General features: G+C 41.8%; 1 protein-coding gene across 10 annotated transcripts in view; it reads left to right on the top strand.

The window, feature by feature from the left end:
* Positions 1–20085, top strand: part of epb41a (erythrocyte membrane protein band 4.1a) — a 161180-nt gene that overhangs the window by 66197 nt on the left and 74898 nt on the right. For all 10 annotated transcript variants that reach the window (XR_007041018.1, XR_007041017.1, XR_007041016.1 and 7 more), the window contains exons 9-13: positions 2078–2230; positions 2334–2431; positions 2524–2699; positions 3756–4000; positions 4439–4501. Coding sequence is in view for 6 of the 10 variants with exons in the window: in XM_047383888.1 (XP_047239844.1) it covers positions 2078–2230; positions 2334–2431; positions 2524–2699; positions 3756–4000; positions 4439–4501 (735 nt within the window). In the remaining 4 variants the exon portion in view is untranslated. The remainder of the gene's footprint in view (positions 1–2077; positions 2231–2333; positions 2432–2523; positions 2700–3755; positions 4001–4438; positions 4502–20085) is intronic.

Genomic DNA, 20085 nt, shown 5'->3' on the forward strand with positions numbered 1-20085 from the left:
CATCTAAGCATTAAATAAATATTATTTTCCAGATTCTGTTCGTTAACCATATTTTAAAATATGCAATATCCTTTGTAGAAACGTAACATTTGTTTTATTAAGTTTGTTTTTCACCCCCCTATGTTCCTCAAAGTTGATCTTCCTCATTAAGCTAGTTTTGCTGGACATCCTATTCTAGCGTTTTCACTCTTTGCCGCTATTGTTTATATCTTGCCTACCCCCTTACAAATGAATATTAATTTATAGCACTTTGCTGCATCGGCGGCCAGTGCTTTCTTATTTTTCATCCTCTCCCTTTGTGCTCTTCCTTTTCTTCTTTGGCTGTCTCTGTGTGTTTCTCTGTGATGCTGTGACAGACAGCCTCAGAATAAGAAAGGAGGGGGTGGGGGGCTGGGAACCTTAGGGTGGCAGATACCCGATTGAGCCACATGAATGACACAGATTGTTTATTTTAAAAAATCAAGCGTGTCCCGAGCGAAGCCTTTGGTCCTGTCCCTCAGGGATAACTGAGTGGGCTAGGCCACTTGGAAGTGTCCTGGTGGCCAGTCCGCCCCTGGGCCTAGGTGACAGGAGTAACACGAATACATCAGTTTTCAAATTCCAGCATCAGGCAAGACACCAACAAACTGTGACACAATAATCACAGCTCACAACACAAATCAATTGACAGTACTGCAATCAAAATATAGCACTCTTGGTATAGTTACCAACACTAAAATGCACAGTTCCCATGCTGCTTATAGATTTATGTTTAGAGATAGTACATATTTCTATGTGTTATAACATCAGCAATTTTCTCAGCTGTAATTTGAGCCATATTTTATGAAAAATTGTATTAGAAATAAGGGCAAATGCATGCTCATCCTGCAACAGAACAGCATGGTTTTGTTGACATGGTTTAATGCATAGCAATGCATGTGCACGTCATTATCTATATAGCAGCTTATAGGCAATATCCAATCCAGTAAAATATATCAATGCTTAAACCCATCCATCCACCCACCTACCCACCTCTTCCAGCTCTGCTGGGAGAACCCCAAGACATTCCCAGGCCAGCTGAGAGACATAGTGTCTCTAGCACTTCCTGGGTCTTTCTCAGAGTCTCCTCCCAGTTGGACATGCCAGGAACGCCTCCCTAGAGAGGTGTCCGGGCAGGGCATGCCTGAGGTGGTTCAGCCAGATGCCTGAACCACCTCAACTGGCTTCTCTAGATGCGGAGGACCTGCGGCTCTACTCTGAGTCTTCTCACCCGATTTCTGAGGGAGAGCCCAGCTGCCTTGCGGTGTTCTAACTATTATTATGATTATATTATTTAATATTTAATTCAATAATAATTCTTTCTGTGTTGTCAACAAGTGTTGTCCTGTGAATAACAGTCCAACATGGCGGTGGTATTAGGACAAAAGAGAAAAGGCTAAAACGCGCTCTGCATTACTGAACAGCAAAACTGTACAAACATGGAATAAATTCACATAATTCCTAAAATACAAGAATTTATCAACAAAAGTAATTCAACTCAGTCAAACATATTTCAATTAAAGGACTAGAACAACTGAATTAAACCTATAGCTTCCTTAAAGTCAATCATGTACCCTTAAAATACCATTAATAAAAGGATTAAAATGCATAGGCATTGTATTCATGTTATGGCCAAATTGTGTTTTAAAAACCACCCTTTAAATTAAGTTTTTCTTAAGAGGAACACAACAACAAACAAATAATTAGCCTCAGGATGAAATGTAGGAACACATGTGACATGTTTTTCATCAGAAATCAGGTCAATCTGTAACATAGCAGGGTTATCCTGAAACTTACATTTTTTACTGTAATGCCTCCTTGTGGATATCTTAAGTTATTACAAACGTGTGATGCAAAGGACAAATTTACAGTGTAAAGAACTCACAGCAAGATATTTTAAGAACTTCCACAACAAAAAAGAACATATAAACAGATATATTGGCAATCACAACAGAATCATAATGCTAAGAAGTCATGTTTCATTTGTCATGTTTAATGTTAACTAAATGGAAGCAGTTTTTGAATACTAGATGGTGATTAATTTTACTGTCTCTGAAAGGACCTGGATGGTGTTGACATCATGCTGGGAGTGTGCTCCAGTGGCCTGATGGTGTACAAAGATAAATTGAGAATTAACCGTTTCCCGTGGCCCAAAGTCCTTAAGGTGTCCTATAAGCACAGCAGCTTCTTTATTAAAATACGACCATCTGAGGTATATAACCTTTGTTCTTCATTACCATACTTATCCCAACCTATACTGAAATCAGGGGTGATTTTATCATAACATTTTTTTTATTCTGATTTACCTCTAACAGACAGAACAATATGAGAGTGCAATTGGTTTCAAACTTCCTAATTATAAGGCCGCCAAGAAGCTGTGGAAAGTATGTGTTGAACATCACACCTTCTTTAGGTAGAGTATGTTCTTTTCATTGCTTGAACAGTTTTCTGTGATCAAAATTTGACACTTGAGGCTGTTAACCAATATTTTTTCTTTGTGCACAGGTTAACTTCCACTGAGATGGCCACCACCCCGAGAAAGTTCCTGGCACTGGGCTCAAAATTTCGTTACAGTGGTAGGACTCAGGCCCAGACCAGACAGGCTAGCTCTCTGATTGATAGACCAGCTCCTATGTTCCAGCGCTCTTCCAGCAAGAGGAATTCACACAGTCTGGATGGAGGTACAGTATGAGTATTATACTCATAGAAACACTGGTAATCTAGTTGGTGTGCTACCCAGGGTTCTTTAATGAGTTCACATGGTATTACATGCCTTGATATGACAGTGATCTGTATTGTTCAGCCACTCCAAGGACAACGCAGCACTTTTTGGCCCATTGTACAAACCCTGCACATAAGGATTAATTGCCTTATCTGCCCTTTCCTTTAAACTTAGGAGTTTAAACGTAGGAGTACACTACTTCTCAGATTCAAAAATTGACTACATCTTTAGGCAACATCTTCAATATGCTAAATAATGGCAAAAAATACGTAAAGCTTATGTGGAAAAGTTTGCATTTCTACTATTTTCAGAAGTTCAGAATTTAGGCTAATGCTTGTATCTCCGTGCTTCCGTGTGCAAACTGTACTATACATACACAGTAAAGGTATAGATGTTGTGTGCTAAGATTACCCACCACTCTGAGCTAAGCCATTTATGTTTTTTGTTTTCAAAAAAAGGTCTTGGGTCTATTCAGCCATTAATTGCTTTCCACTTTTCTAAGATTGGGTCATGGGGGTAACAGGTCCAGTTGGAAAACCCAACTGTGTTTTTCCTTTCCTCAATTTTTGCTCCTGGCTCACTGCTTACTTTCCACCCAAGTCCTGGTCACAGCAGGGCTTGGGTTTTTCTGTTGCATTTTATTTATTATAACAATAATACAACAGGCTTTTTGTTGCATTATATTTTGGAGCAAATTGGACTGTATTTTATTGGATTTAAATCTAAATTGGATTGGATCAGAATTTGATCTGAAGACTTTATGATTGCATTGTATCAGAATAAATTGGATTCTCTATGACTGGATATGAGTTGTTTGCCTGTAGTTGACACTTTTTTAATTTGGAACTATATAAATAAAACTATATTGAATTGAACAACATTTTTGTTGTTCAATTCAATATACATGTACTTTTGACATACTACACTATGTGATATTACATAGTGTAGTATGTCAGATTTGATTTCTTTGGAAATTTAAAATGAGCTCACCGTGTCTCCTTTTCGACCAACCCAGCTATGGCTACTACTCCTGACAACAAATCCAATCGTCCAGTCAGTGCCCCTGTTATGTCACCAGCCTCTCCAGGTGAAGCAAGGCCATCACCATTGCTACCCACACTGCCTCACCCTAACCATCTTGATGGCTCCACACCCAAATGTCAACGGCATATAGATTGGAAGAGGGAGCTAAAGACAGAATGTAGGCCAGAGCACACTAAGAGTCACAGCTCAAAACCACAGTCTGCTTCGGAGATTAAGGTAAGGGGTCGAAGACCTTGTTTGTTTCTGTACAATGCCATTAACTTTAGGATTGGTCAATCTTACTGTGCAAAATATTACCAAAGACCATAATGAAAGGTAATGAGTAATTTTTGCGCAATCTACCAATGTACTCAGAAATGTAATGTTATAAATTGCGTATGCCTTTTACAGTATATTAAAGTGTTACGATCCTCAGTGTTACGATACTCAGAAATTGTGCTCTATAACCTTAGGTCCCAATTTTGAAGGTATGAATATAAACAATGAAACAAAATGTGCTCTGTAAATACCGAAATGTGTAAAAGGTTCCTAAGACCCAAACCTTCTATAAATGCCACAAGAAGAAAATCATGGTTGGTATAGCTATGTAAAGATTGTACCCTGAGAGTTCCTTGGAACTGACTATAATATTATGAGTTTTGTATATGCTACTAGACTGTTGCCAGGAGAGAGCGGAGGCACTCCCCATCCGTGACCAATAGGGAGAAAAAGTGCCAGGTTTGTTTGCCTGATTCATGATCACTCAGCATGAAAATAATAATAATAATTACATCATTTGCTGAAAACTTTTAAATGGCTTTAGACAAAACAAGAATAAAAATAAAAATTTACTGTTCTGTTGTGGTGAAATAAATAGAGAACCAATAGAGATGTGTTTGGTTTTCAAAATTGAAATTCAGTACACAAGAAAAAAATATGTATTGAGAAAAACATTTCAATAACAATGCATTGACATCTATAAATTATGAAAGACCTTTTCATAACAAAAAAGTAAATAATGTATACATTTTTTTAATGTGTTCACGTCTTTAAAAAGTTGATTATCTTTTTATGCCCAGCCTAATTGGCCTTGCCTTATTTTCTATTAGGAACTTACACTATATTGTCAAAAGTATTTGTTTGTCTACTTTTATATGTACACGAACTTTGCTGACATCCTATTCTTATTCTACAAGGTTCAATTTCAAATAATCTTTATTATCAATACCCATTTTCTTTTTTTAGCACTAGTAGCCTTTATTGTACAGTAATCATTCAGGAAAGTGGGTGAAGAGTAAATTGGAAGACATGCAGCTATGGCATGGGACTAGGAATTGAAACCCAGGACAACCATGTTGAGAACTATAGCCTTTGTGCATGCTTTGCGCGCTCTACCAACTGAGGTACCAGCGCCCATCAAAACCATTTGCCAATGACTACACACTCTACACCCCTTTACACATATTACCTACAGGGTGTTGGGGCCCACTGGATCTGGTGTGGAAGTTGTCAGTCCTGTGTCCTCTTCTAGTCTGGGACTGCTGTAAATGTGTTTGTGTATGTGTGTGTGTTTACGTGTTTGTGCCCGCATGTATGATTGCAAGCGTCAGGATTTTGTTAATGCCACTGCCATTTCTGTGCAAGGTTCCAAAATTTGTTCAAATTACACCAACTGCTCTCCCAGTCCTGCACATTTTACGATCTGTCTTGTGGGAAAGATTCCTTGTTTTTTTAATTTCTACCCCAGCCAAAGATAGGTTGCGGACCACGCTAAACAGAGCTTTGCCAGTCTGGGTCCCTATCACAACCGATCTAATGTCCAAAAGAGAGAGAAAGCTGATTTTGCAAGAGACAAAAGCTTTTAATGATGCAGAAGAAATTTATGAATGAAAATATATAGTCTGACAGTGATTTTGTTTTCATAAAAATATTTTTAATAGTTTACATGCACACATGGTTGTAAAGAATAATAACGGCAAGTAACTTGCTAGAAAAAGACAACAAATGTATGAAGATTTATCCACATTACACATGGAACTGGTCAGTCTTACAGCTATTAAAGTGAACAAGGTGCTCAGACGTACCTACAAAGACAATGACTTGGTGTGCAGAACCGCTTCCAAACCTTTTCCCTGACCCCCAAAAAAATGTTAAATATAAATAAAACATTAAATACAAACAACGTTTCGCAGCCAGTTCAATTTAATTGGAATATAGGACCTGTAAATGAGTAGATTTCATGCAAAGCCCTACATGGTGGAGTCTGGATTTGGGGTTTACAATATGCTGTATGAAAGGTCCCCACACCTTGTGAAACTGTGAATCACAAGAATTCATCACTGAGTAGTGGATCTTTTCAAGACTTAAGAAGGAAATTAGATCCTTTAACTATTGATTAAGGGTAGGGGTAGTTGTGTTTATCCATTTTAACAGAATTCTGCATCTATCCAGAAGAGAGGCAAAAGATAACACGGTGTGTTCAGAGGAAGAGAGGGCAGTGTCACTCTCTTTGGTGCTGAAAAGTGCCACTAGTAAGTTGGGTTCTATGTGGTGCCAAAAGATGAGAAACAGGGTTTGAAAGATGTATTTTCAGTATTTTTAAAGATATAGACATGTCCAAAAAATATGAATAAGGGAGGCCACACGTGTCGCACCCAGGGCTTATATATGGATTAATGCGAAACAGCCTCCCGTTAGACATATGAAATCTATGCACAACTTTAACCTGCAACAAACAGTGTTGGCCACAGAGTGATGATGAATTAACCGATTTAAAATAAGATCCCAATTTTTCTCTGATAATGACAAACCATACTGATACAAGTCCTCTGTGGTTAGGGTTCAAAAAGAAAGGGTTGAATTGAAATGCCAATTTTTTTGGAAGTGGGGAGCTACAGCAAAATTGACTGAAAGCAGTAAATTTTGGAGCATAGTCAGTAAGTGTGGTGGACCTGGGAGAAAAAAAGAGTAGTGCTTGCCGCCAGGATGGAGATGGCACCAGATGTCAGAGACATCATAGTAAGACAAAAAGGAATTTATAAAAGAAGACGATTTGCTAGTTGTGTAAGGATTGGAAGACGGTTGATCCAGTAATGGATCCAACTAGCAGTTAAGGTCCCCACAATTATAAGAGAGTAGGATCTATTCTACTTCAGTGTTGAGTTGTATAATTGCCTTTAGACAAACACATATCTGCCGTTTTTGTCAGAAACTATACTGTGTTTGTCATATTTGGTTGTAACTTCTTGACCCGCATGCAGAACCAAACAAGCAGGAGACAAATAAAAAGGTTTAAAAGGGTTTATTTGGGGTGAAAAGGTGCTCAAAACAGGAAACTGGGACTTGAGGCTTCTGTAAGGGCAAGGAACACTTAGCAGGAAGTTTTCAGGGGAGGCTGATCAGAAGTTGCATAAATAAGGAGAGGCAGCTTACAGTTCTAGTTGTGATGGAAATGCTCTGAGGTGGGGTTGCAATTCTGGTGGTCAGTCTGGCAGTGGGTTTATTAGTTGGGATCTGAGTTGATGAAACTGCCGGTGTTTTTGAAGAGCGGGCAGGCAGAGGCTAGAGCGATAAGGTATTGCAGAGGACAGCTTGTAGGAAGGCTTTCCGGTAACAAACTGATCATCTGTGAGGTTGTAGGTGAAATCCGGGAACAAAGTGGTTCCTTGAACCTGGAGGGGAAAGCAGCAAAGGAAGGCTTAGGCAGGTTGAGTTCAAAGACAGTCTAAAAACTACTAAGAGGTTCGAAAACAAGAACTTGAGACTCAGAGGGCTTGATTTTACCAACAGATTTGGACCATCAGGCGAAGAATGGTCATCCAGCAACTCCTTATAAACGCTGTAGCAGATGATTACTTGCAGGTGCGCTGCTATCAGCTGTACACCACGCCCACCAGCAGAGCTCCTGTGAGATCTCTGCTGGCTGGTTCTGGCACTTCATTGTTCTCAGCTGCAACTCATCCAGCTAATGAGCTCATGGCTTTTTAAGACAGCTGCTGACACAGTCTGTTGCTGGAACATAGTCTCTGTTATGTGGACTTCTGTCAGCCTGCCTGATCGCTTGTTGTCCTGCCTTCCTGTCGATCTGCCCATCTGTCTGCCTGCCTGTCGCCATATGGAACTCTTCTTCAGGAAATCTGCACTGTAAATATTTCCACCGCCAGAACACTCTCTCTCTGCTCGGATCCTTGGGGCTTCCTCATCCTCTGGCTTCTAACAACTCTAATCAAGGTCTACCTAAGTTGGAACAATAAAACCTCATTTCAATCTAATTCTGTGCATCGAATCTGTGTCATCTTCTGATTTGGTTATATTTCGACAACCTGAGTAAATTAATGATAGTATGTTCCAGCCAGCAGACATGTCGAAAAACAAATCAGATGAAGATGAACAGACCTCCTGGAGGGAACGCCTCCAATCCACTGAGACCATGCTTCAACAGTTGCTACAACAACAAAGGACGACAGATGCCCATCTCACGGAACTTGGTGGTATGGTACATGCCTTAAGTGAAATATTAACCAAACTCTCACCCGCTCCTTCCAATCCTCCAGTTCGTTCTGAGAATCCTCAGCCACCCACAACCCACTCATCCGGAATCCGAGAACCTGATTTCCGTCCGTCTGAACTTTTTGATGGCAACCCTAATAATTTTGGTGGGTTTTCTCTCCAATGTGAGTTGGCTTTTAGTCGTTCCCCCTCTCTGTTTCCGACTGCTGCTTCCAAGATCACTTTTATTGTTACCTCCCTAAAAGGATCTGCTTTACGCTGGGCGCACGCTTTTCTCACAACTAACCCTATTGAGTCTCTGAGTTATGCTGTTTTTTTCAGTCACTTCAAGGAAGTCTTTGATCAACCACTCCAACAGGAGACAGCTGCTAAGAAGTTACTTACCCTCAAACAGGGAAAGAGGGCATTGGCGGAGTTCGCCATCGACTTCCGGGTGGCAGCACAGGAGGTGGGTTGGGATGAAGCGGCACTCAAGGGTATTTTTGTGAATTCCCTTACAAATCAGATAAAGGACCAGTTGGTTTTAAGAGATCAACCTGCGAGACTGGATGATTTAATCAAACTGTCAATCCGTATTGACAACCGCCTAAGAGAGAGACAAGCTGAGAGGAATCATAAGTCAGAGTGGCAGCACTTTATGGCACCTCGGACCGCTTACCTTGATACACCCACTTCCTCTTCGGAGGGATCTGTGGAACCTGAGCCTATGCAGGTTGGTCACACTCGTCTCTCTCCTGAAGAGCGACAACGTCGTTTTGGGGCTGGTCTTTGTTTGTATTGTGGACAAGGTGGACATTATGTTGCAAGATGCCCTAAGAAGGGAAAAGAGGGGGCTCGTCAATAGGTCAGGGGACTTTGATGAGCATGTCCCATTTTTCCCCTATATCTCGTCTGTGTTTTCCAGTCACTATTATTATTGGCCAAGAAAAGTGTCCAGTGGATGCTTTTATTGATTCTGGTGCGGAACAGAATCTTATTTCCTTGGATCTAGTTGACAAACTTAAGATACCTTCTCAGTCTCTCAACCACCCCCTTTCTGTTTCGGGCATCACTGGTCAAACCATATCTCAGGTGAAGTTTAAAGTGCCCCACCTTCACATCATTACCTCAGGTAACCACCATGAATGGGGTGAGTTCTTTGTTGTCTCCTCTATCTCCCCACAATTGGTTCTAGGATTTCCGTGGTTGCAGAGACATAATCCCGCAATTAATTGGGTGGAGGGCAGAGTAGAGAAGTGGAGTGATTACTGTCTCCAGAATTGTCTAAAGACTGCTGTCTCTCACTCTAGCAAACAAATTGAACCACCTGAGCCTGTTGATCTGTCTAAGATTCCTCCTGAATACCACAATCTTGCATCTGTTTTTAGTAAACAGGGGGCTCTTTCTTTACCCATGCATCGCCCCTATGACTGTGCTATTGATCTCCTTCCAGGTGCTCCGTTACCATCCAGCAGACTATACAATCTCTCTGGACCGGAGAGAAGAGTCATGAAGGAGTACATTGAGGATTCCTTAGCATCCGGGATCATTCGGCCATCTACCTCCCCCGTTGGCGCCGGCTTCTTCTTTGTGGGGAAGAAAGATGGCACGTTAAGACCCTGCATTGATTATAGGGGGTTGAATCAAATCACAATCAAAAATAAGTACCCCTTACCACTCATTGATTCTATACATGACCAATTACACACTGCCAAGATTTTTACCAAGCTCGACCTGCGCAATGCGTATCATCTGGTTCGGATCCGAGAGGGTGACGAGTGGAAGACAGCTTTCAAGACTCCCCTGGGACATTTTGAATATTTGGTGATGCCTTTTGGATTGACTAACGCACCCGCTGTTTTTCAGGCTCTTATAAATGATATTCTCCGTGATTTCCTCAACCTCTTTGTGTTTGTTTATCTGGATGATATTTTGATTTTCTCTCAGAACATTGATCAGCATCACCAGCATGTCAGGACCATACTCCAGAGGCTTTATGAAAACCAACTCTTTGTAAAAGCCGAAAAATGTGAATTCGGTGTTTCTTCTGTGACCTTCTTGGGTTTTATTTTTGAAGCAGGCAGGTACAGAACGGATCCTGAGAAGACCAAGGCAGTGGCAGAGTGGCCTACTCCAACGGATCGCAGGCAACTCCAAAGGTTCTTAGGTTTTGCAAATTTTTATAGAAGGTTCATAAAGAACTACAGTCAGGTCACTGTGCCTCTCACTCAACTTACCTCCTCTCTGAAGACATTCCATTGGTCCCCTGAGGCAGAGAAAGCTTTTTGCAAATTGAAAACTTTATTTTCTTCTGCACCCATTCTGACTCATCCTGATCCTAGTGCGCAATTCGTTGTGGAGGTTGATGCTTCTGACATTGGAGTAGGGGCCATCTTGTCTCAACGTTCTCCTATAGACAACAAGGTGCATCCTTGTGCTTATTTTTCTCGTCGTTTGTCGTCAGCAGAGCAGAATTACGATGTGGGAAATCGAGAGCTTCTGGCTATCAAGTTGGCGCTTGAGGAGTGGCGGCATTGGTTAGAGGGGGCGGAAGTCCCTTTTCTCATTTGGACTGACCATAAAAACCTCTCTTACATCCAAAATGCCAAGAGACTTAACTCCAGACAAGCCCGTTGGTCCCTGTTTTTTGCTCGTTTTAATTTTTCTATCTCTTACAGACCCGGCTCCAAGAACATCAAGCCCGACGCTCTCTCTCGCCAATTTTCTCATTCTGAGCAATCCAAGACTGAAGCTTCCATCTTACCGGAATCCTGCATTGTGGGCGCCCTCACCTGGGCCATTGAAAAGGACATCAGGGAGGCACAACAATCTGAACCAGACCCAGGTACTGGTCCTGTAGGCAAACTGTTCGTTCCGAACTCTGTCATCAATAAAGTTCTGGATTGGGTTCATAATAATAAACTTACCTGTCATCCGGGGATTAATCGTATGATCACTTTTACCAAGAGGTATTTCTGGTGGCCCACTATGAATCCCGACATTAGAGAGTTTGTCGCAGCTTGTTCCACATGTGCCCGTAACAAGAACTCAAATCAACCTCCTGCCGGTCTTCTTCAACCTCTGTCTACCCCCAGTCGCCCATGGTCCCACATCTCTATTGACTTCGTCACTGGTCTCCCGCCATCTGACGGAAACACAGTCATCTTTACCGTTGTTGATAGATTCTCTAAGACTGTTCATTTTATTCCCTTAACTAAGCTTCCGTCTGCATTGGAGACTGCTCAACTTCTGGTTCTTCATGTCTTCCGTATTCATGGCATGCCCTTGGATATTGTCTCTGACCGAGGCCCGCAGTTCATTTCACAAGTCTGGAAGGAGTTCTGTAGGGCTATTGGTGCTACCGTAAGCCTTTCATCTGGTTACCACCCTCAGTCTAATGGGCAGACTGAGAGATGCAATCAGGAACTGGAAGTAGCATTGAGATGTGTGATTAATGACAACCCTTCTTCCTGGTGTAGACATCTCACTTGGATAGAATATGCCCATAATATTCATACTTCCTCTGCTACTGGTTTATCTCCCTTTGAGATTTCTCTGGGCTATCTACCTCCATTATTCCCCAGTATTGAATCTGACACTGTTGTCCCCTCTGTTCAGCATTATATCTCCAGGTGTCGTAAGATCTGGCGTCAGACCAGGAGGACACTTCTACGCACTTTGGAACAGAATAAAAGGTTTGCTGACCGTCACCGTTCCACCGCACCGGTCTACTGCATTGATCAGAAGGTCTGGCTCTCCACCAAGAATATTAAATTAAAGGATACTACTCGAAAGTTGGCCCCCCGTTTCATCGGTCCTTTTGTCATAGAAAGGATCATCAACCCTTCTGCGGTGAGACTCAAGTTGCCAGCTTCTATGCACATTCATCCTACCTTTCATGTTTCACAGATCAAGCCAGTCTCGGAAAGTCCCCTGAATCCACCCACCAAGCTCCCTCCCCCTGTTCGTCTCATTGATGACCATCCAGCTTACACGGTCAATCGTATCCTGGATGTTCGACGTAGGGGGCGTGGTTTTCAGTACCTTGTGGATTGGGCTGGATATGGACCTGAAGAAAGAACCTGGGTACCTCGTTCTCTTATCCTGGACCCTGCTCTCATTACATCTTTTTACAGACGTCATCCGGAGAAACGTTTGGGATTGCCTGGAGGCAATCGTTGAGGGGAGGGTACTGTGAGATCTCTGCTGGCTGGTTCTGGCACTTCATTGTTCTCAGCTGCAACTCATCCAGCTAATGAGCTCATGGCTTTTTAAGACAGCTGCTGACACAGTCTGTTGCTGGAACATAGTCTCTGTTATGTGGACTTCTGTCAGCCTGCCTGATCGCTTGTTGTCCTGCCTTCCTGTCGATCTGCCCATCTGTCTGCCTGCCTGTCGCCATATGGAACTCTTCTTCAGGAAATCTGCACTGTAAATATTTCCACCGCCAGAACACTCTCTCTCTGCTCGGATCCTTGGGGCTTCCTCATCCTCTGGCTTCTAACAACTCTAATCAAGGTCTACCTAAGTTGGAACAATAAAACCTCATTTCAATCTAATTCTGTGCATCGAATCTGTGTCATCTTCTGATTTGGTTATATTTCGACAACCTGAGTAAATTAATGATAGCTCCTCAGGAGAGACAGAGAAAACTCACACCCACACAGGTTCACAAACACACAACCGTGACATCGTTCATCAATGGGAATATTTTGGTCAAAAGAATTGAGACACTTCTGGCCTTACCTTGAAAAGTGGAGTGGAAATGCTGCTCTGTCCATCTTTGCAGCAGACGGGAGTTATCTGATCCCCAGAAATTGATTTCTTGCAAGAAAATGACTACAGGTTTATATTGTTTGATGTGGGGAAAGACTATGGTTCTTTTAACTTGATTGTTTAAATAATTTACATTCCAACTTAGAAATGTTTAATGACTGCATCATCTTTAGCTAAATTTGAAAGCTGCTATAGATGTGAAGGAAGCTAGAATTTCAGTTAAAGGTCCGGAAATAAGGCTGTTTGACAGGAAATATAATGGTCCTTACTCAGTTTGTGCATTTAAAGGCATAAAAGATGCAGAAAATAAGAACTGGAAAAAAAAAAACATCCACCCCTAACCCACCCAAAAAATATTATTCAATCAAACAAAAAATTATTTCAATCAAAAAAACTAAAATTTTTGTTCATATTTTATACACATTTTATACAGATCTCCTACGTTTGGTTTTGAAGCTCCCGTTTTTTTTGGTTGAAGCTCCCTTTTTTATAGTTTGAGGTCTTGTTTTTTTTGGTTGAAGCTCCCTTTTCTTTATTGAACTCAGTGAATTTTGAGTAACTGAGAACATGGACATCTGGGATGGGGCCTAAGGATGAACGATATAGGACGTCTTCCTATTGGTTGGTGCTGACTGAAGTGACAGCCTCTGATCGCAGTCCTCAGTGAGTATACATAGCAGGAGATAGCAGGCTACAAAGACAGTGAGTGGTAAGTTATCTTCACAAAATCACAACCTTCAACAACTAAAGTGACTGTCATTTTTTAAAGAATATCCTTACACAACTCATAAGGACAGAGTCTTTATTGGCTTCTCTGAAGCTGTCGATATATGTTGTATGCTACGGTCCTACCAGTTAGCATAGCCGGATGCTGACTAAAGTTAGCATCCGGTAAAGTACAGAGACTAGACTTGTGTAATGTTCATTTTAATGTTCGTCTGCTAATTAATAGATTATATTTAATTTATTAATTAGCGCTCTTTAATCAAGACTATTGAGTGTGACAGAATGCTGAATTTAGGTGAAGGCAATATGTAATAATTGTGTTCTGTGATTCATCCATATCTGCTAACTAAGTAAAAGCAATGCTAAAGCGATCCCCTCTTCCTAATGCAGAATGGAAAACCGAAGTGGCAGATTACAGGTTGAGGTAGGATTTTGACACCATTTTCCTAATTTTTATCAGTGTACGTGTCTGTACGTGTACGTATTTTTTTGTTCAAGTAAAAATCTTTGTTTGGTCTCCTTTTATGTTAACCCGCCATACGAGCCTGATAGGCAAAACAGCTATTGCAGAGTCAGGAATAAACTTGCTTCTGTCATTAACACACAACTGATTGAATTTGAATACTCGAGTCCTGTTTGTATTGTTGTCAAGAGCTGCAGTCTCTTAGAACTGGAGCAGCTTACACACGTGGACAAAATTGTTGGTACCCCTTGGTTGATGAAAGAAAAACCCACAATGGTAACAGAAATAACTTGAATCTGACAAAGGTAATAATGAATAAAAATTCTATGTAAATGAACAAATGAAAGTCAGACATTGCTTTTTAAACATGCTTCAACAGAATTATTAAAAAAAATAAACTCATGAAACAGACCTGGACAAAAATGATGGTAGCTTTAACTTAATATTTTGTTGCACAACCTTTTGAGGCAATCACTGCAATCAAACCATTCCTATAACTGTCAATGAGACTTCTACACCTCTCAGCAGGTATTTTGGCCCACTCCTCATGAGCAAACTGCTCCAGTTGTCTCTTTTCTTCATATGCTTCATTTTTCCATCTGCAAACATAGAGCTGATGTGCCTTGCCAAAAAGTTATTTTTGTTTCATCTGTCCATAGGACATTCTACCTGAAGCTTTGTGGCTTGTCAACATGTAGTTTGGCAAATTCCAGTCTGGCTTTTTTATGATTTGTTTTCAAGAATGGTGTTCTCCTTGGTCATCTCCCATTAAGTCCACTTTGCCTCAAACAATGTCAGATGGTGCAATCTGACACTGATGTTCCTTGAGCTTGAAGTTCACCTTTAATCTCTTTAGAAGTTTTTCTGGGCTCTTTTGTTACCATTCGTGTTATCCGTCTATTTGTTTCGTCATCAATTTTCCTACTGCGGCCACGTCCAGGGAGGTTGGCTACAGTCCCATGGATCTTACATTTCTGAATAATATGTGCAACTGTAATCACAGCAACATGAAGCTGCTTGGAGATGGTCATATAACCTTTAACATGCTTGACTATAATTTTCTTTCTAATCCCCTGAGACAACTCTTTCTTTCGCTTCCTCTGGTCCATGTTGAGTGTGGTACACACCATGTCACCAAACAGCACAGTGACCACCTGTAGCCCTATATATAGGCCCACTGACTGATTACAAGAATGTAGACACCTGTGATGCTAATTATTGGACAGACCTTGATTTAACATGTCCCTTTGGTCACATTATTTTCAGGGGTACCATCATTTTTGTCCAGGCCTGTTTCATGAGTTTATTTTTTTAAATAATTCTGTTGAAGCATGTTTGAAAAGCAATGTTTGACTTTCATTTGTTCATTTTCATAGAATTTTTATTCATTATTACCTTTGTCAGATTCAAGTTATTTGTGTCCATTGGGGTTTTTTCTTTTATTAACCGAGGAGTACCAACAATTTTGTCCACGTGTGTATGTTGAGCTTTCACAGGTTGTGGTAGAGTGTGTACAAGAGATGTCTGAGGTTATCAGTTCTTACCTTTTGCAGTTGAAAGGATCTAAAATTTATATGAAGACGAATAAACAATGGGGTATGGGTCTGTATATACAGGTCCTTCTCAAAATATTAGCATATTGTGATAAAGTTAATTATTTTCCATAATGTAATGATGAAAATTTAACATTCATATATTTTATATTCATTGCACACTAACTGAAATATTTCATGTCTTTTATTGTCTTAATACGGATGATTTTGGCATACAGCTCATGAAAACCCAAAATTCCTATCTCACAAAATTAGCATATCATTAAAAGGGTCTCTAAACGAGCTATGAACCTAATCATCTGAATCAACGAGTTAACTCTAAACACCTGCAAAAGATTCCTGAGGCCTTTAAAACTCCCAGCCTGGTTCATCACTCAAAACCACAATCATGGGTAAGACTGCCGACCTGACTGCTGTCCAGAAGGCCACTATTGACACCCTCAAGCAAGAGGGTAAGACACAGAAAGAAATTTCTGAACGAATAGGCTGTTCCCAGAGTGCTGTATCAAGGCACCTCAGTGGGAAGTCTGAGGGAAGGAAAAAGTGTGGCAGAAAACGCTGCACAACGAGAAGAGGTGACCGGACCCTGAGGAAGATTGTGGAGAAGGGCCGATTCCAGACCTTGGGGGACATGCGGAAGCAGTGGACTGAGTCTGGAGTAGAAACATCCAGAGCCACCGTGCACAGGCGTGTGCAGGAAATGGGCTACAGGTGCCGCATTCCCCAGGTCAAGCTACTTTTGAACCAGAAACTGGGGCAGAAGCGCCTGACCTGGGCTACAGAGAAGCAGCACCGGACTGTTGCTCACTGGTCCAAAGTACTTTTTTCGGATGAAAGCAAATTCTGCATGTCATTCGGAAATCAAGGTGCCAGAGTCTGGAGGAAGACTGGGGAGAAGGAAATGCCAAAATGCCAGAAGTCCAGTGTCAAGTACCCACAGTCACTGATGATCTGGGGTGCCGTGTCAGCTGCTGGTGTTGGTCCACTGTGTTTTATCAAGGGCAGGGTCAATGCAGCTAGCTATCAGGAGATTATGGAGCACTTCATGCTTCCATCTGCTGAAAAGCTTTATGGAGATGAAGATTTCATTTTTCAGCACGACCTGGCACCTGCTCACAGTGCCAAAACCACTGGTAAATGGTTTATTGACCATGGTATCACTGTGCTCAATTGGCCTGCCAACTCTCCTGACCTGAACCCCATAGAGAATCTGTGGGATGTTGTGAAGAGAACGTTGAGAGACTCAAGACCCAACACTCTGGATGAGCTGAAGGCCGCTATCGAAGCATCCTGGGCCTCCATAAGACCTCAGCAGTGCCACAGGCTGATTGCCTCCATGCCACGCCGCATTGAAGCAGTCATTTTTGCCAAAGGATTCCCGACCAAGTATTGAGTGCATAACTGTACATGATTATTTGAAGGTTGACGTTTTTTGTATTAAAAACACTTTTCTTTTATTGGTCGGATGGAATATGCTAATTTTGTGAGATAGGAATTTTGGGTTTTCATAAGCTGTATGCCACAATCATCCGTATTAAGACAATAAAAGACCTGAAATATTTCAGTTAGTGTGCAATGAATCTAAAATGTATGAATGTTAAATTTTCATCATGACATTATGGAAAATAATGAACTTTATCACAATATGCTAATATTTTGAGAAGGACCTGTAGATAATACTCTAAAATATAAAGTGGAAAACATGACAGCTTGTACTGAAGGAATGTACAGTATATCTACATAAATTTTAATGCAAAAGAACAATGTTATCAATTGTGTGTACAGCACTACAGCATCTAACATGAGTAACTTCATAGACATAAAAACATTTGCCAATGTAAATCACAGTCATGTTTATTTTGAGATTTTAATATTTAAATCTAAAAGAACAATGATTTCATTAAGATGTATAGTTTGAGTGATTATCCATATTACAAAACTCAGCTGATTTACTTGTCACTTAATGTATTCACTAATTATCTGAAATGCAGTTTAAGAAGTGGGCTACTGATAACTGATGGACATGATCATAGTGACGATCATTTCCCCTTAACACAGAAATATCAACAAAGTTCAGCTAAAATAGATTATCCTGACTTTTGTTAATAGGATTTTAAAGAACATGCAATAAAGGATTTCATGATTTTTTTTTCATAGGTGTAGGAAAAAAAGTAGCTGGTAAAATGAATAACTAATAATCAGGACGGCTGGGTTGATGAATTAAAAAATGTAATGTATCTGAAACTTGTAGATACTAATACAATTTTAGATATTAAATGCACGAAAAATATATATGTAGACTGCATAGTAATGACCCTAGTTAAGACTATAATTTTATCACAATACCATTGACCTTCAACTGGAGTTTACTTATCCATTTGTCCATCTATCTATCCATCCATTGTCTTCCGCTTATCCGGGGTCGGGTCGCGGGGGCAGCAGCCTAATCAGAGAGACCCAGACTTCCCTCTCCCCAGCCACTTGGGCCAGCTCGTCCGGTGGAATGCCAAGGCGTTCCCAGATCAGAAACATAGTCCCCCCAGCGTGTCCTGGGTCTTCCCCTGGGCCTCCTCCCGGTGGGATGTGCCCGGAACACCTCACCAGGGAGGCGTCCACCCTGGTCTGGCAATCCAGTGGAACTGCCCCCGATTTCCATGCAATGCTGCAGAGTCACGTTAACCAACACAACCCTACAACATTCTGGAGCCTTAAAGAGTTCCTGGCGGATCTCATCCACCCCCGGGGCCTTACCACTGAGGAGCTTTTTAATCACCTCGGTGACCTCAGCACCAGAGATTGGAGAGCCCGCCCCAAGGTCCCCAGGCTCCGCTTCTTCAGTGGAAGACATGCCGGTGGGATTGAGGAGGTCTTCGAAGTACTCTGCCCACCGACCCACAACGTCCCGAGTCGAGGTCAGCGTGATGCTGACCTCGTTGTGGAGGGTGTGATACCCTCCACACTGTAAACAGTGTTAGCGGTGTACCTCTTCCGCCCCCTGAGACGCCGGATGGTGGACCAGAATCGCCTCGAAGCCATACGGAAGTCGTTTTCCATGGCCTCTCCGAACTCCTCCCATGCCCGAGTTTTTGCCTCAGCAACCACCGGCATGTCGCTTGGACTGCCGGTACCCATCAGATGCTTCCGGAGTCCCACAGGCCAAAAAGACCCGATAGGACTCCTTCAGCCTAAAAGCATCCCTCGCCGCTGGTGTGCACCAGCGGGTTCGAGGATTGCTGCTGCGACAGGCACAAACAACCTTACTTATTGCTCTGCCAATTCTCAAAAACTAGAAAAGCCTTTCAGTCAAAGATTAGACCATTTCATGAAAAATAATTTATTGTAGTCCTGGATGCAGATGTCCTGTGTTCCGTTCCCGAGTAATGTACAGCATGTCTTCCTCTTCTCTTTTTGCCTTCCTGCCCAGCTAGCAAAAAATAAAGGCCACTAGTGCAACAAAAAAAGAAAGAAAGCTGTATTTTAGAAGATCTGTGGCTCCTTTCTGTCATGATTCTAGAAACAGATCTGACCCACATGCAGAAATTCACTCAGGAGAAGTTTACAGATTTTAAAAGATTTATTTTTACAGAAATGATTAGTGGCGAGGGAACCAGGACCGGTAGATCACCAACTGCACAAAGAAGGGGAGAACAGGTAAGTACTGAGTGAAGGGTTGATTATTATACTAAAAGTAATATGACATGCTTACTGGAGGAGATGATTAAACCTCCAGGGGGAAAGAGAGATGTGGAGTCTAGGAGCACAAGACCAGAGGAAACTGAAAAGGGTAATATCCAAGGTAGGTTAGTCTATGGATGCTTGAAGAAGGTTTCCAGGATGTCCAGTTGAGCTTAGTCCGTGGTATGAAGAAGGTGGCGTGGTGCGCTGGGTGTTGGAGCTTGCACGGGAGCTCGTTGGAGGGTGAACAAGGTTCGCAAATGATTGTGGCCGGCTGATCGCAGAGCCAGGAAGCAGCCAGCTTGGGGTTTGTCTAGAGAAGGTAACTGGAGGCTTGAATCTTAGATCCAGAAGTCAGGAAACGAACTGCAAACTGAGCCAGGGCTTGAAAGCAACCTGAGAAGGAGGACACACGAAGGTTAATCGAAGCTCTAAGACAACATGAAAGCTTAAGCACAAAGCTAGAGTCTGGCGAGAGTCTTTTACCACTGTTGGCTAACACTCAGGCATCGAAGTGCTGGCAGCCTCCTGCTGAAATGCTCCCAGCAGCAATCATGAGGATGAGCCACACCTGTCACCTGTGCACCCATGAGCTCCCATGCCACCTATGGACTAAGCAGAGTAAATAGCAGGCAAGAAAC

This window comes from Girardinichthys multiradiatus, chromosome 13 (assembly GCF_021462225.1).
Source record: "Girardinichthys multiradiatus isolate DD_20200921_A chromosome 13, DD_fGirMul_XY1, whole genome shotgun sequence".
NCBI classification, from domain to species: domain Eukaryota; kingdom Metazoa; phylum Chordata; class Actinopteri; order Cyprinodontiformes; family Goodeidae; genus Girardinichthys; species Girardinichthys multiradiatus.